General features: G+C 42.4%; 1 protein-coding gene across 2 annotated transcripts in view; it reads left to right on the forward strand.

Moving 5' to 3' along the window:
• Positions 1-4,506: 4,506 nt before the first annotated feature.
• The window catches only part of LOC136881224 (RNA-binding protein 42), a 267,849-nt gene continuing 255,841 nt past the window's right edge, over positions 4,507-16,514 (forward strand). For both annotated transcript variants that reach the window (XR_010861004.2, XM_067153952.2), the window contains exon 1: positions 4,507-4,667. Coding sequence is in view for 1 of the 2 variants with exons in the window: in XM_067153952.2 (XP_067010053.2) it covers positions 4,615-4,667 (53 nt within the window). In the remaining variant the exon portion in view is untranslated. The remainder of the gene's footprint in view (positions 4,668-16,514) is intronic.

Below are 16,514 nucleotides of genomic sequence, written 5' to 3' on the forward strand. Positions count from 1 at the left end.
GTAACAAAACTGACATAACAAACTATGCTTTTCACAGTCCATTGTAAAGAATGACGAGAAATGTGGACATATTTGACTGTTTACATTCTCACCTTACGGAAAACACTAGGAAATTAAATGTACTAAAATCATAATCATTAGGTAACCCTATAATACTATATAATAGTAAAATAAATTTGTGTCCTCATCCTGAGGTGGTGCAGCTCTTTTCAGGCACACCCCCAATGGACGTGAGCTGTATGTACCATTTCAACCACATACCAGCCATCCTGCCATTCTTAAATTTCTGACAGTACCGGGAATTTAAGTAGGATGTGGTTTGTCGGACTGGTTTGAAACAAAGAGAGGAGTGCAGCAGGGCAGCTCATTGTCACCACTTTTATTTATTATTGTAATGGATGTAGTAATGAAATCTATTAAAAGGAAAGAACATGGAGATATCAAAGCCTTCACATTTGCAGATGATGTTGCGATCTGGAGTGACTCAGAAGATGAATTGGGAGAGAGAATGCAAAGCTGGAATGAGGAGTTTAAGAAATATGGTTTAAACATCAGCAAGACCAAGACAGTGGTGATGAAAGTGTATGGGGAAGGAGCAGAACCAATAGTCATGTTAAATGAAGCTCAACTGGACAGCGTTCCAGTTTTCAAATACTTGGGTAGCGTTATATCAAATGACAACCTAGCAAAACATGAGGTGAACAATCGAATCAATAAGGCAACACAATTCTACCACCAGGTAAGACACCTGCTGTGGGATGAGCAAATACCCATGAAAACAAAAATGACATTGTACAAGTCCTATTATACACCAATTCTTACATACAGTCTCGAAACCACAACACTGACCAGTAGAGATAATTCCAAACTTCAGGCAGCTGAAATGAAATTCCGACGCACTATGATCCAGAAAACCAGGAAAGACAAGATTAGGAATGAGAAAATTAGAGTAGAGAAGAAGTAGGAATAGACAATTCTCTCCTAAATAAGATTCAGATATCAAGACTGAAGTGGTTTGGTCACATGAAGAGGATGCCAGTAAACAGAACTGCAAAGAAGGAATTTGACAGAAAGGTAGAAGGAAGACTACCCGTGGGAAGACCACGAAGGAAATGGATAGATTTAGTTAAGAGCGATGTAATGCTGAGAGGTCATGATTGGGACAAGTTGGTGGAGGAAGAATGGTACAAGGACAGGATGAGATGGAGGAGGCTCATATACCACACCCAGGAAACTGGAGATGGTTTAGGATGATGATGACCGGGAATCAAACCCAGGCCACCGAGGACGACAGCTAATAGTGCTAACTGTTACTCTACGGAGGCAGACATACTATATAATGAGATAATTTGATATTTACATTGCCAACTTCTCCTTTATGCCTTATGTAAACATTTCTTAGTTACATACTAGTAACTCTGTGGCATGGTTTTATGCCATCATTAAAACATCATTATTATTTTTTTTTTTTTAGGTGAAGTCGTGACGAGTACTACTGCAAGAAGTATAGTGCGCTGCGTTGCGAGATATCCGTCAGCTGATTTGCCATTGAAATTCTAAATAGCGTTTCTTTGTCGGAAAGGCAAATGCCAGGATAGTTCCTAGTACAGGCCATGGCTGCCAACCCTCTTACCTATGGGAATCAACATCTATATCACCTCTTACCTTCTCCACAAATATCCTGACCTGAGAGACGGCATCACCATCTGTTAGGCCTGCCTCTCCCTTCAGGGGAGGAATGAAAACATTTAGTAGTACCTAGTAGTATTTCTTCGTCAATTTTCTTAATAAAACGGGTTATTTTTTTTCGCGTCTTATATTCCTTAAGTTACGAAATTCAGATTCCAAAAACCGAAGCATACTAATATGATATTAACATACATTGCAAATATAGGAGGCCACGTAGCTGAAAAATTCCTCAGTCAGTCAGTCACCACCGATTTGCATTTAGGGCAGTTGCCCAGGTGACAGATTCCCCATCTGTTTTTTACCTAGAATTTTCTTAAATAATTGCAAAGAAATTGGAAATTTATTGAACATCTCCTTTGGTATATTATTCCAATTCCTAAATCCTCTTCCTAGATGTCATGTCATAACATATAAAGGAAACAGACAGTCAGCACAGACATTATAACAGGATCGTAACATTCCTGCGACCAGGCTGAGTGGCTCAGACGGTTTAGGTGCTGGCCTTCTGACCCCAACTTGGCAGGTTCGATCGTGACTCAGTCCAGTGGTATTTAATACGTCAGCCTCGTGTCAGTAGATTTACTGGCACGTAAAAGAATTCCTGCGGGACTAAATTTCTGCACCTTGGTGTCTCTGAAAACCGCAAAAGTAGTTAGTGGGATGTAAAGCCAATAACATTATTATAACATTCCAGCAATGCACACCATGGATACATACAACTATCACTAGCAGTGGTATGGCAAACAGTAAAACAAGCAAGCCTATGCATGGAGTGACGTCAATAAATAATTACAGTTATTAGCCTAATTCTAACTCTGGTGTTGTCAAAAAACAAACTCTGAAATTCAGGGAGCTCCTATCTATCCAAAATAACATGTCCTGATTGACTGACTGGCTGGCTGACTGATTCATCATTGCCGTGCCAAAAAATACTGGACATAAAGGAATGAAATTTTGGGGGTACATTTATATTACAGTGTAGGTGCTCACTAAGGGAGGATTTTTGGATATTCCATCACTAAGGGGATGAAAAGGTGGGGGGGAAGTGAATTGTTTAAATGAGTATATCTCAAAACTTAAAAGTTTACAGACGTAAAAATTGGTACTTGGAAACTCTGTTAAAAATAAAGAAACATGTATTTCTTTCTTGGGAAATCCCATTAAGGGAGTGAAAAAAGGGGTGAATACATTTTATGAGTATACTTATATCTCAAAAACTGCAGATGTTACAAACATGAAAATTAGTATTCGGGATCTCTCTTAAAAATAATGAAATACACGTTTTTTTTGTTTTTGGAAAATCCAATTAATGGGGGGTGAACAGGATTCACAAAGGAGGTGAGTTTATAAAAAAAGTCTGTATCTGCAGCATATCTCAGAAACGTAACATTGTTACAGACGTGAAAATAGGTATTTGGAATCCTTTTTAAAAATAAAGAAACACGCATTCTTTTGTGTTTGGAAAACCCACTTAGGGGAGGGTGAAAGAATTGAAGCATTAGTTGAATTATTTGTATGAGGATACTTATTAACATATCTAACATAAAAAACTAAAGAAGTTATAGATGTGAAAATCGGTATTTGGAATCTCCTTTAAAAAGAAACACGCATTTTTTGGGGGGGGGGGGGATCACATTGTAGAGGGGAGGAGTGAAAAATGAGTTGAATTATTTTTAGGAGGATACATATACTGTATCTCAAAAACTGAAGATATTACAGTCGTGATAATTGATATTTGGAAGCTCCTTTACAACTAAAGAAATGCATATTTTTTAATAATGCTATTTGATTTAGTCCCACTAACTACTTTTATGGTTTTCGGAGGCGCAGAGGTGCCAGAATTTAGTCCTGCAGGAGTTCTTTTACATGCCAGTAAATCTACCGACATGAGGCTGACGTATTTGAGCACCTTCAAATACCACCGGATTTAGCCAGGATCGAATCTGCCAAGTTGGGGTCAGAAGGCCAGCGCCTCAATCATCTGAGCACTCAGCCCGGTGATGCGTATTTTTGGTAAATTCACTTAAGGTGGCGGGTGATAGGAAGAGAAGAAACTGAATTTGTTTTATGCGGATACTTATATATCAAAAACTAAAGATGTTGCAGACGTGAAAATTGGAATTTGGTATCTCCTTTAAAAATAAGGAAACACGCATTTGGTGGTGGGGGGATGGGGAATCAACATTACGGGTGTGAGGGGCTGAAGAAAAAAGTTGATTTATTTTTATGAGGATACTTATGGGGGAAGGACTGATAAAGGGGATTAATTCTTTTCATGGGGATACTTACAGTAGGTTATATCTCAAAAACTAAAGATGTTATAGACATGGAAATAGGTAGGGTATTTGGAATATCCGTTAAAAGTAAAGAAACATATATTTTTGTTTTGTTATCGACTTGAGAGAAATACTGTTTCTCACATATACAGTTCTATGTCACATAGCATCTTAGCCCCAAAATGCAATGCCATAGATGTGGTTTACAAAGAGTTTCTGGGGTAATGAAACTCAATTTTTGGATGAGTTTTTATGCTTTAGGGAATTTCAGATAATGCTTTAGTACAGTACCAAGGAACGATCACTTTTATCAAATTACGAAATCCACGCAAGCGAAGCCGTGGGCACAGTATTTTCCAGAGCATGTCTGAGCGTCGTTTTCGTACGTACGGCCAAAGTACGCTGACTGACGCTGACTGATGCATCGCTGTAGCTAAGGAGCTTAGCGAAGGATCTAGTCAGCCGTGGTGTCACGTTATTATTCCATGTTGGTAATGGTTCCCTGTTTTACTCTTTGAGAAATTTGTATTGATAACAACAACCAACAACGTTGAATACAAAGGTGTTTTTCATACGTACTGTGTAAAAGTACTTTTTTCTTCCCAAGACAAAATTTAACCGCGCTGTTTTTCATTCATAAGGGAAGAAAATGGCTGTCTTAAATGACGAAAAGATGAAGATGATGGAGGACGAGATGAATAGGTAAACAACCAATCTTCTTATTAAAAATAACCCCATAACCTAAAATATTGACAGTGCATAAGGATATCCGTACGGTCATATAGGAGTGCTGTTAGGCGTGAGATGGTATGGTTCGTGACGCTTTGTACTACTATATGCCAAAACCTATATCACTGTATTGTACATTTGGTTAATAAATAGTATTTCAGTAAAACTTTACTAACAGGGGTGCAACAGAAAGGTTAGGAATCCTAAATAGTGCTGCTTGCATGACGTCATAACACGCTATAAAAGGCTGCCAGCTATAGTTTGGCTGGTGATAAGACCATTGGTCTTGTTTTGATAGATTATTTGTTAGAGTCAAAACCATTGGTGTGGGCTCCGAATCCCACTGTCGGCAGCCCTGAAGAAGGTTTTCCGTGGTTTCCCATTTTCGCACCTGGCAAGTACCTTAATTAAGGCCTTACCATGCATAGGCCTTTCCTATCCCATTGTCACCATGAGACTTATCTGTGTTAGTGCGACATAGAGCAGAGTGTAGAAAGTAACTACCCTTTCTGACTGTTGGTTAGGTGGTCGCTTGCTGTGCTCTGGGTTACAGGATTAAAGAAGAGACAGGTTTGTATTGCACGTGTACTGAGCTCGACAGCTGCAGTCACTTAAGTGCAGCCAGCATTCGGGAGATAATGGATTCGAATCCCACTGTTGGCAGCCCTGAAGATGGTTTTCCATGGTTTCCCATTTTCACACCTGGCAAATGCTGGAGTTGCATCTTATATAAGGCCACGTCCACTTTCTTCCCAGTCCTAGCTCATTCCTGTACTATCGTCACCATAAGACCTATTTGTTTCGGTGCAACATAAAGCAACTTGTAAAAAAAAACAAAAAAAAATGTATTGCAGGTGTGACATTACACTTTAGAGCCATTAAGCAGAAGTAAATTGACAATTCTGAACATTGTAAGGAGGATGGTGGTTCTCCTACATCAATTAATCCTTGACAGTGTGGCCGAAGAAATCCTAAAGGTATGGACATGAAATGCCCATGTATTATTTGCTATATATATATATATATAAAATAAATTTAAAAAAAAGTGAAGGTCCGGCAGCCGAAATATTTTCCAAGTAGCTCGAGATAAAAGTTATATTGTATTTACTAGAATATGTATGTGTAACGCAGTTGACGATTTGCCTTTGGAATTTTAGCTACGTTCCTAAGCAGAAAGGCTGCCAAGAAGGCAAGGAACTTCACAAATCAAAAGAATCTTGTGACGCCCAGAAGACTGTAATGTTATTGATTCAATGTGAGTATGACCTGAAGTCTATTTTGCTAGCTATGAACTAGCCTTATATCCTCGTGCTTTTACTTATGTGCATGGGTTCATGAAAAAAGACTGATAAACACGTTCTTATGAATGTTATTGAAAACAAACTTAATTGCGCTTATGTCCTTCTGTCAAGTCAGTGAATGATCCATGTATTTGACAGAATGGCTCTTGCGTTCATCATTCAACTGCATAAGTACACAATGTTTGGGACTTCGCAGAAGCTTTCTACAATCACATAACTTCTGTTTATTCCAGACCTAACATACAAAGAATTTACATTGTTTTCGATAGATATATTTCTATGAAGAATATGGAAGCGAAAAGGCATGCAAACGGTTCCAGTTCTGGAGAACTGAATATCTTAGGATCATCCACTCACATACCTAAATATATCAAGAATTTTATATGTTGCTCTTCAAATAAACAAGAACTTGTGAGATTCCTATGCAAAAGTGCAAATCACTTCGTTAAACTGAATGAAAATCAAGAGTCTGGAGGATTTGATGATGAAATTAAATGTTTCAAAATCCAGGGTGCCATGACTTTGAACTAAGATCAAATTGTACTGAAGCAGATACCGGAATATACATCCATGTTTTTCATGCTGTACAACCTGGATCAGAGCAAATGATTCATAGTTCAGATAATGTAATTTTTTTTCCATTAATTTCTGGTCAAAATTGAAAAATTATAACTGCTCGGGTCAATGGATGAATGTTACATCTAAAACATCAAGAACAATAGGTTGCCACTTAGTGTCTGACTCTTTAGGGAAAAAAAATTACTAATGTCCTACCCGCTGTACCGTACATGCTTTTACTGGTTGTGACACAACTAGCAAAATATCTTCAGAGAAAAAGGCGTACAATGAAATTAAACAGCCCCACTCTTAAGACATCCTTAAGTCACTGGGAAATGGAGTACATCTCACTCACTCACACTCGACAGCTCTGGAACAACTATATTTAAAACTAATAAATAAACCAGGAAAAGCAGCAGACAAAGCACATTATATATCCATATCTACAACTGTGGGACTTGATTTGTCATTAAACAGAATTCCATGCACTTCAGATGCTTTACATCAACATGCCTTACATGCATCAGCCCAAACATACATATGGACGAAGGCTTTCAACCCCTTGTACAAGGCACTAGTCTTGACAGAATTTGGTTATGAAAAACATAGCAGTGGACTTCTGCCAAAGTATGTTACAAAAATACAGTGCCTGATTACATAATACCACCGTGCAATTACAGGTCTTGCTGCATCACATTTATTTGCAGCTGTAAAAAGAAACAATTGAGCTGTATATCATTATGTGTGTGTGTGTGTGTGTGTGTGTGTGTGTGTGTGTGTGTGTGTGTGTGTGCGCGCGCGTGTGTGCGTGCGTGTGTGTGTTGCTGAGGAGTGCAAATATCTATTTACTGTTTAAAATTGAGTAAACATACATGTATGCACCAGACTGTATGTAATAAATTTAAAAAGATGTTAAACCAAGTATACATAGTTTATTTTTTCAGTATACCCTTTTAAATAATATAAAAAATGCTTTGCACTGTAAGTTGCAAAGGTTAGAAGATATCAACAATGTGTAAGAATATTTTTGTTGTATTTTAAATTTCCTTTTATTTGGTTTATGATGTAGGTTACTGTAGTCACGTCCTAGTTCGTGAACCATGGGCAACGGCTGAGTGGCCTAGTAAGTGGTCCTGAGAGTTGAGATACCAGTTGCTATGGAATGGGAGTGTGCATCTCGGACATATTCTGAGTTGTGGCTCTCTTGGTGCTCAGGGGGCTAGGACTACAATTCACTGGTGGTCCCTAACCTCTTAGAGGAGATATCGTCACTTGGACTATGTGTAAGAAGGGTAGCATCCTGCTTCATGAATTTACCGAGGTCAGAACGTTTTAAGCAAGCCTCGGACCTATGGGAGTAACGGAGTCCCACTCCCATTTGGCAGGCGAGGGACTCCTTGGAAACAACTTGGCGAACGAAATGGAATTCGATGGGGAGCTATCAGTATTAATGGGGCTTATGGAAGAAAGAAAGTAGAACTGGCTGAGTCAGCAAAGAGGATGCATCTGGATGTACTAGGAGTAAGTGATATTCGGGAAAGGGGAGATAACTAGGAAGAGATAGGAGATTAGAAAGTGTACTTGATGGGTGTTAAAAAGGGAAGGGCAGAGTATGAGGTAGGACTGTTTATCAGGAATATTATTGCATGCAACATAGTGAGGGTGCAGATGAGGATGAAGTTGACAAGTTTTATGAAGCATTGAGTGACATCATAGTCAGGGTCAACAACAAGGACAGGATAATGCTAATGGGCAATTTCAGTGCGAGAGTTTGAAATAGAACTGACGGATATGAAAGGGTGATTGGTAAATGTGCTGAAGATATGGAAGCTAGTGGGAATGGTAAGCATTTGCTGAACTTCTGTGTTCGGAAACCGTGGGTAAGAGCGAGAGGTCCCGACGCCCTCTTGTTCGATCTCTTTCTGAAGAACCTAGTTCTCCCAGGAAGAAGGCCTACTGTTCTCGATCAATGAGATCACCGTTCGCGGAGTGTCCAGTCACTGCGCCTCCTCCTCCTGAGGAGACGATGGAGACTGAACCACTCATTATCGTGGATGATGACGACAATACCGAGAAGAACGGCGGAAAATGGCAGGTAGTTGACAAAAAGAAGGGCAAGCAATTGCCCTAATTTTGCAACACTACCAATCCACACAATGGCACTATTGCAGTGGAACTGCAGTAGTTACCACTGTCGCCTAGCTGAGTTACGTCAACTGAAATCCGTCTATGCGGCCTCCATAGTCTGTCTACAGGAATCTCGTTTGAGACCTGGACACGACACGACTATGGGAGGATATCGTCTTTATTCCAAAGACAGAGTAGCTGTGGATGGCATGGCATCTGGGGGCGTTTGTACCCTAGTTCGCTCCGACATCTTCAGCGAAGAAGTACCGCTCCGTACTCAGCTAGATGCAGTTGCAATTCGCACTCCGTTGCCAGTAATGACAACAGTTTGCAACGTGTACATCCCACCGGATTATAACCTTGATATTCGTGCACTACAAGATTTGATCGCCCAGCTGTCTCCTCCTTTCTTCGTGCTGGGAGACGTGAACGCCGTAACATACTATGGGGTTCTCTGTCTTCCTGTTCTAGGGGGAGGATGCTCGAGCGAATGATCAACCTGTTTGATCTTTTCATGCTTAATACAGGGGACTGACTTGACTTAATTCCTGTTGTTCCTTGTGGAACATAGGGCATCAACAAAGCATCTCCATCTGATCCTGTTGTCAGCCAACCTCTTCACCTCTCTCCAGGTCTTGCCTTCTTCCATTGCCTCCATGTGTACAGATCTTCGCCACGTTTGTTTGGGCCTTCCTCTCCTCCTTTTACCCTGCGGGTTCCAATCCAGTGCCTCTCTCTCGATGGCTTCATTTCCTTTCCTCAACGTATGCCCTATCCATTTCCATTTCCGCCGCTTTATCTGTATGGCCATCTCGGTTTCACCCGTCCTTCTCCATAGTTCGTGATTGGAGATTACTTCCGGCCAGTAGATGTTTAAAATCTTCCTTAAACAGCGGTTGACAAAGGTCTGCAACTTGGAGGTAATCACTTTAGTCACCTTCCAGGTCTCGGACCCATACAGTAGAACAGCCTTGACATTACTTCGGAAAATGCGAAGTTTGGTCCTGATAGATATTTTGTTGTTCTTCCATACCGGATAGAGCCGAACAAAGGCACCGTTCGCTTTTTGTATACGTTGAGAAACATCCTGTACTGCTCCTCCATCTTTGGAAACTACACTGCCCAAGTAGGTGAAACTATCCACATCCTCTATCGGTTCATCGCTGAAGACAAATGGGTCTAGTTTGTTGGTGTTCATCCTTAGGGCCTTGGTCTTCTTTGAGTTAATCGTTAGTCCCACCTTTTTTCCTTCTTTTACCAAGTCTTCAATCTTTGATTGCATTTCACCATGTGCCTCAGACAGGAGACACACATCGTCAGCGAAGTCTAGGTCTTCTAACCTATTTGCCAATCCCCACTGGATACCACGTTTCACATTTCGCGTTACATTTCGCATTACCGCATCAATCACCACCAGGAACAAGGTTGGCGAGAGGATACAACCTTGACGTACTCCTGAACGTACAGATATAGGTTCAGATACACGGCCCTCATGTATGACTCTGCATGTATAATCACGGTATGTTTCCTGAATGACGTTGGTAATTTGTGATGGCACACCATACCGCTTCACTTCCTTCCACATAGCTTCTCTGTTGATCAAATCAAAAGCTTTTTCGAAATTGATGAACACTGCATAGAGGCGAGATGACCATTCAGCACACTGCTCCAGAATTATCCTCAAGGTGTTTATTTGGTCTACACACGAGCGGTTTGATCGAAAGCCTGCCTGTTCCCGTCGGAGCCTCAAGTTGATATACTCCTTAATTCTGTTTAACAAAACCCTGGTGAAGACTTTGCCAGGGATTGAAAGAAGCGTAATGCCCCTCCAGTTGTTACAATTTGACGTATCGCCCTTCTTTGGCAACTTCACCAGCAACCCACATTTCCAATCTGTCGGCATTTCTCCATTAAGCCATATCTTCTCAAATAGCGGCTGCAACATATTGGCAGTGGTATCCATATCAACCTTCATGACTTCTGCTGGAATATTGTCAACACCTGCTGCCTTACCAATATGTAACTCTCTCAATGCCCGCTTGATTTCCTCCACTGTTGGAATGCAGACTTTAATCCTTGGGTCAGGCTGGGTTTCTTCCTCTTCTTCGCCTTCTCCTGCATCTACTTGCTCCTCCAAGGAGTGGTTTAACACTGCAGAGAAATGTTCCTGCCATCGCTTCAGTTGATCCTCGGAGTTTGTTAGGAGGACACCATCTTTGTTTCTGACTGGACGGTTTTTCTGCATCTGCTTCCTTGCCAGAACTCTGGTGATGGTATAGAGTTCTCTAAGATTTCCCTTTCTGGCTGCCTCCTCTGCTTGTTGAGATAGGTCATCTATCCATTTCCTTTGATCTCTCCTCACACTTCTCTTTACTTCCTTATCCTTCGCAGCATATTTGGATTGCAGTTCTGCCTTCCTTGCTCGTGTCTTACATGCATTCATTACTTCCTTTATCTCTTTCCTTTGTCTGATAATTTCCCATGTCTGGTCAGTCATCCAGTCTTTTTTCCTCCTGTCCTTAAAACCCAGGATATTTTCACTTACTTCAGTAAATACAGATCTAGTCTTCACCCATTTTTCCTCAATAGTTTCATCCTCCACCTCAGTGAGTGCTTGGAATCGATTCTTTAGTTCTATCCTGAAGGCTTCTTTCACATTTCTGTCATCCCTTAGCTTTCCAACATCATATCGCTTCCTTATTTGCTCTATCCTTCTCTTTTGTGCCTGTATTTTCATTCTAAAGGTAGCCACAACAAGATGGTGATCACTACCAATGTCTGCACCTCTCTTATTCCTCACATCCAACAATGAACTCCTCCACCTTCGTTCAATAGCCACATGATCTATCTGGTTTTCTGTCCTATGATCCGGTGATACCCATGTCACCTTATGGCAGTCTTTATGTGGAAATATAGTACCACCAATAACCAAATCGTGGCTTGCACAGAAGTCCACAAATAGCTGTCCATTCTCATTTTGTTCCCCTAAACCATGCCTTCCCATAATATGTTCAAGTCCTTCGTTGTCCTGTCCCACTTTTGCATTCAAATCTCCTCCAACTAGGATGATATCCTTCCTTTTCTGTTTCTTAACCGTTCTATTAAGATGTCCATAGAACGTCTGTTTGTCTTCCTCCTCCGCTGACTCCGTAGGTGCATAGCATATTATCAACACAATGTTTCTAATATTGGTCTTAAAACGTGCCACTATTATCCTTTCCGTCACTGGGTACCACTCCATAAGGCTCCTCTTGGCCTCCTTATCCATTAATATACCCACACCTCCATAACTCGCTCCGTCGCCCTCGGGTCTTCCAGAGTATATAAATGTAGCTCCATCATGGGTTGCCAGTTCCCCAAACTCACTCCATCTTACCTCACTCAAACCTAGGATGTTCAGGCCATAACTCCTCATACATGCCACTGCCTGTCGTAGCCTTCCACTTTCCCGCAGAGTCCTCACATTCCATAGCCCAATTTTCGTTAGCCTTTTCAAGCCAAAGGTCGTCATCTTCGGATCCGTCCGGTTTCTCATTGTTGATGTTTCTGTAATAAGGTAATTTAAGGTTGTGCGAGTTATTGGCCCACAGCACCCGAGCTTGGTGGTGGGGCTGCCACCTACGCCTCCAAGCCTGCTGTTTTCTGTTGGGGTAGTCTCCCTTTGCCTTTGAAGATCCCTCTTCACCACAAGGCAGTGGTTTTCCTCTTTATTTTACCCCAAGAGGAAGGGTTACCTCCTCCGCCAACTTTGCCGTACCAAAGGTCTCCTTCTCCGCCTCAGTTGCCGTTAAGGACTTCACCAGAGCCCCGTTAGCCGTTACTTTTCAGGGTTCCTGTAAGGCCTTCACAGCTACCGTAGCGGTCCTGGGGCGCACAAGGTCCCCGCTGTACTTCACCCTTACAGGCTATCCCCTACTTCGTACCGTTGCCCGTCCCCCACGACGTGGACGAGGGGTTGGACTTATGGGGGACCTTAATACAGGGGAACCGACACATTTCAGCAGCGCACATGGCATATTCTCACACCTGGATGTCACTCTGTGCAGCCGTGCGCTAGTTCCCCTGCTACGGTGGCAAGTACACGACGACCTCTGTGATAGTGACCACTTCCCGATAATTCTGTCTTTCTTGAATCAAAGACAGTCCGAAGTACCCAAGCGCTGGTTACTTCGGCGGGCAAATTGGCCAGAACTTTCGAAACGTGCAGTGATGGCTGATGATATGCTGGAGGCTGTTGACGACCACGTTTCTTCCATTACTACTGGAATTTTGGCTGCTGCGGAGGAAACAATTCCTTCCTCATGCGGTATTCGTCGCCAGAAACAGGCCCCATGGTGGACGGATGAAATTGCAGCAGCCATACATGATCGCCGACGGGCTTTTAAGCATTATCGCCAGAATCCTACGATGGCCAGTCATATCACATTTAAGCGTCTGCGCGCAAAGGCCCGTTTTTTTATTCGAGAAAGTAAGAAAGCTCTTTTATTAACAACCACCTACTCATGCTTAAGCATTTGAGTGACAGATGTCTCAAGGATATCCTCAACCTATTCAACAGAATATGGAGTGAGGGTGTGTTTCCATCTCAATGGCGAGAGGGAATTGTGATACAAATTCCCAAGCCAGGTAAAGATCCAAAATTTCTGGATAGTTATAGGCCAATATGCCTTACGAATGGCCTCTGTAAGCTATTTGAAAGGATGGTTAACCGGCGTCTTGTGTGGGCCATGGAAAAGGAGGGGTCTCTTGTCTAACTACCAGTGTGGTTTTCACTTTCATCGGTCTGCCACTGACCTGGTCAGACTGGAGAGCGCCATTCAGGAAGCCTTTCTCCGGAAGGAACACCTAGTCGCCGTGTTTTTTGACCTGGAGAAAGCTTACGACACTACCTGGCGATATGGGATTCTCTCCACTCTACACCAGTGGGGATTTGGGGAAATTTGCCAACGTTCATTGAGGACTTCATTGTCCCTCCGTCTCTTTCGAGTCCGAGTAGGGAATGCATTTTCTCAATATTACGTTCAGGAAAATGGAGTACCTCAGGGATCTGTACTGAGCGTCACGTTGTTCGCAATCGCAATCAACGGCATTGCTGCCGCTGCTGGGCCCGCAGTCGTTCCATCACTGTATGTAGACGACTTAGCTCTACATTACAGCTCCGGAAGGGTGGCGTTTGCTGAGAGACAGCTACAGCAAGCTATTAACCGAGTCGACAGATGGGCCCTGCAACATGGTTTTCAATTTTCAGCAGCAAAAACCTCAGTTGTACACTTCTGTCGACGTCGGCCAGTGCATCCCGAACCAGAGCTCCGCTTGCGAAACACTGTCTTACCAGTGCTTGACACCTGCAGATTCCTGGGTTTCCATTTTGATAAGAGACTTAAGTGGCAGCCCCACATCCGTCAGTTGAAGGTTGCCTGCATGAAGAGACTTAACATACTTAAGTTTCCCAGCGGCACTTTGTGGGGGGCTGACCGTGCGGTACTGCTACGATTTTACACGGCGACGGTCCTCTCCCGAATTGACTATGGAAGTGCAGCTTATGGCTCAGCATCAAAATCTACGCTGAGCCTTTTAGACAGTATTCACCATAGTGGAGTAAGGCTGGCAACGGGTGCTTTCCGTTACTAGCCCCATTCCCTGCCTACTCGCTGAAGCGGGAGTTCCACCTTTCCGGATAAGGAGGCAGCAGTTACTCCTCTCGTGCACTGCCAACATTCGTGAAATGCCGCTACATCCAAGCTATCAGTGCATCTATCGTACCGAATACCACCTGCGGTGCCAAGACCGGTCGAATGCCACGCGGCCAGTTGGGTTTCGGATTGATAGCTTGTGTCATGATTTGAATATCGATATCGGTGGTTATTTTGAACGAACTCTTAGCGAGGTACCTCCGTGGTTGGTTCCGTAACCGGATATACGTCTAGATCTGCTCCATGGACCCAAGGTGAACACAAATTCCTCCGTTTATCAGAGGTATTTCCAGGACTTCGTTCACCAATATGCGGCTGCGAGACATATCTTCACGGATGGTTCTAAAATCGGAAATAATGTGGTTGCTCTTTCGTCATTGATGATATAAGCACAAAGATCTCGCTTCCTAAACTATGTACGGTAGCGTGTATACTGCAGAGCTTTACGCCATCTTAGAGGCTCTGCAGTTTGCACTGCGTGACGAAAGAAGCCACTTTCTTATGTGTACCGATTCGTTAAGCTCTTTGCAGTCTATTGAAACCTGTTTCTCGCAACACCCATTGGTACATCAGATACATGACCTTCTAGCCAGGTTAAGAGATGCTGGTTCCAGAATAACTTTCGCGTGGCTTCCAAGCCACGTTGGGATTGAGGGAAACGAACTTGCGGATGAAGCTGCAAAGGAAGCTGTACTTTTACCTCCAAGACCAGTCAATGTACCTACTAAGGATATTTGTTCTCAGCTATGTCGAACCATCTTGGCGTCCTGGGAATCGGAGCGGCTAGATATCTTAACTCCCAACAAGCTGAGAACAATTAAGAAGACAACTACTGTGTGGCGGTCCTCTTTTCGACCTTCACGGAGAGAGGCCATAGTATTGTGCAGGCTGAGGATAGGTCATTTACGATCCACGCACTCTTATCTCCTAAAGAGGGAAGACCCCCCAGTGTGTTCTTGTGGTGCCGACTTCACCGTGGCCCACATCCTCACAGAGTGCGCTGATCTCTCTGGCCTAAGATGGAGCCTTGGCCTGCAGGAAACACTCAAACGCATACTAGCCGATGACGCGACTACTGCTGATCTCATCATCTGCTTTATGTGCGTCAGTGGACTTATCAAGGGTATATAATTTACAAGTGTACTGTTACTCAGGGAACGTACGTTCCCTTTTGATTCGTTAGTAATCTTTTCGGCCTAATTCTATAATTGTTTTTGTTTTATTTTGTACTGTGTTCCCAAATTCCTTTGTTGAATAAATAATTTTGTTTTATATTTTAAATTTCTTTTCCACTAATTTGTTCAGAGAGGATGATTACCTCGTTGTACTTCCTCTTAAAACAAAAATCACCACCACCACTAGATCATGTAGGAGGAGGATGGATTTGGCCATAGAGGGCAGTAAATGCAGGGGGAGATTTAGGAGACAATGGTTAGACTCAGATTTAAGATTTCCGGGTAAGAAGCATTGAAACAAATGAGGCTGCAGCGCTACTTTTATTCGAGGATTGTGGAACGATAGAATTCATTTATAGAGTTTGCAGACTGAAGGGTGAGCAAGTGTAACAATGTGTAATGAAATATGTTATGTACGTACGTACTGGGTGAACAGATTATGAGTTTTCCGTGCACACATTGGGGGCTGCACAGCCTGTACTCATGGCTGGACGGCAACGTTTTAAGAGACTGACCCGTGTCACTCAAGCAGATGTTGGAACTGCTTTCCATCATATTCAGACATTTCTGACATTGACTAATGAAATTATCCATCACTAGAGGCATCTGTTTTTTTGCAAACCATGAAATTGCAAAATTTTGTAAATTTGACTCAGAGTGCAGAACTATTTTTCTTTAAGCAGAATTGCAAAATAATTGGCAAATTTATTTGGAATCACTCCTTGATCCAAGAAGCGTAATGAAAGGTGATTTAGAAATGATGAAGTCTCGTCTAATAATGCAAATTCCCATCCTGGAGAACTTTCAACATTAGAATGTCTTGAGCTATACCCATGAACAGCAGGTAAAGATACTGATGTGATTGCCATTCTTCTTTCTCTGAAATCAGCATAAGGGCATTTGAGGGGTAATTTTCAACGAACTGTAATATAATGTGTCAGGAGAACAGTTCTGTCTCCCAGTAAT

This window comes from Anabrus simplex, chromosome 9 (assembly GCF_040414725.1).
Source record: "Anabrus simplex isolate iqAnaSimp1 chromosome 9, ASM4041472v1, whole genome shotgun sequence".
NCBI classification, from domain to species: domain Eukaryota; kingdom Metazoa; phylum Arthropoda; class Insecta; order Orthoptera; family Tettigoniidae; genus Anabrus; species Anabrus simplex.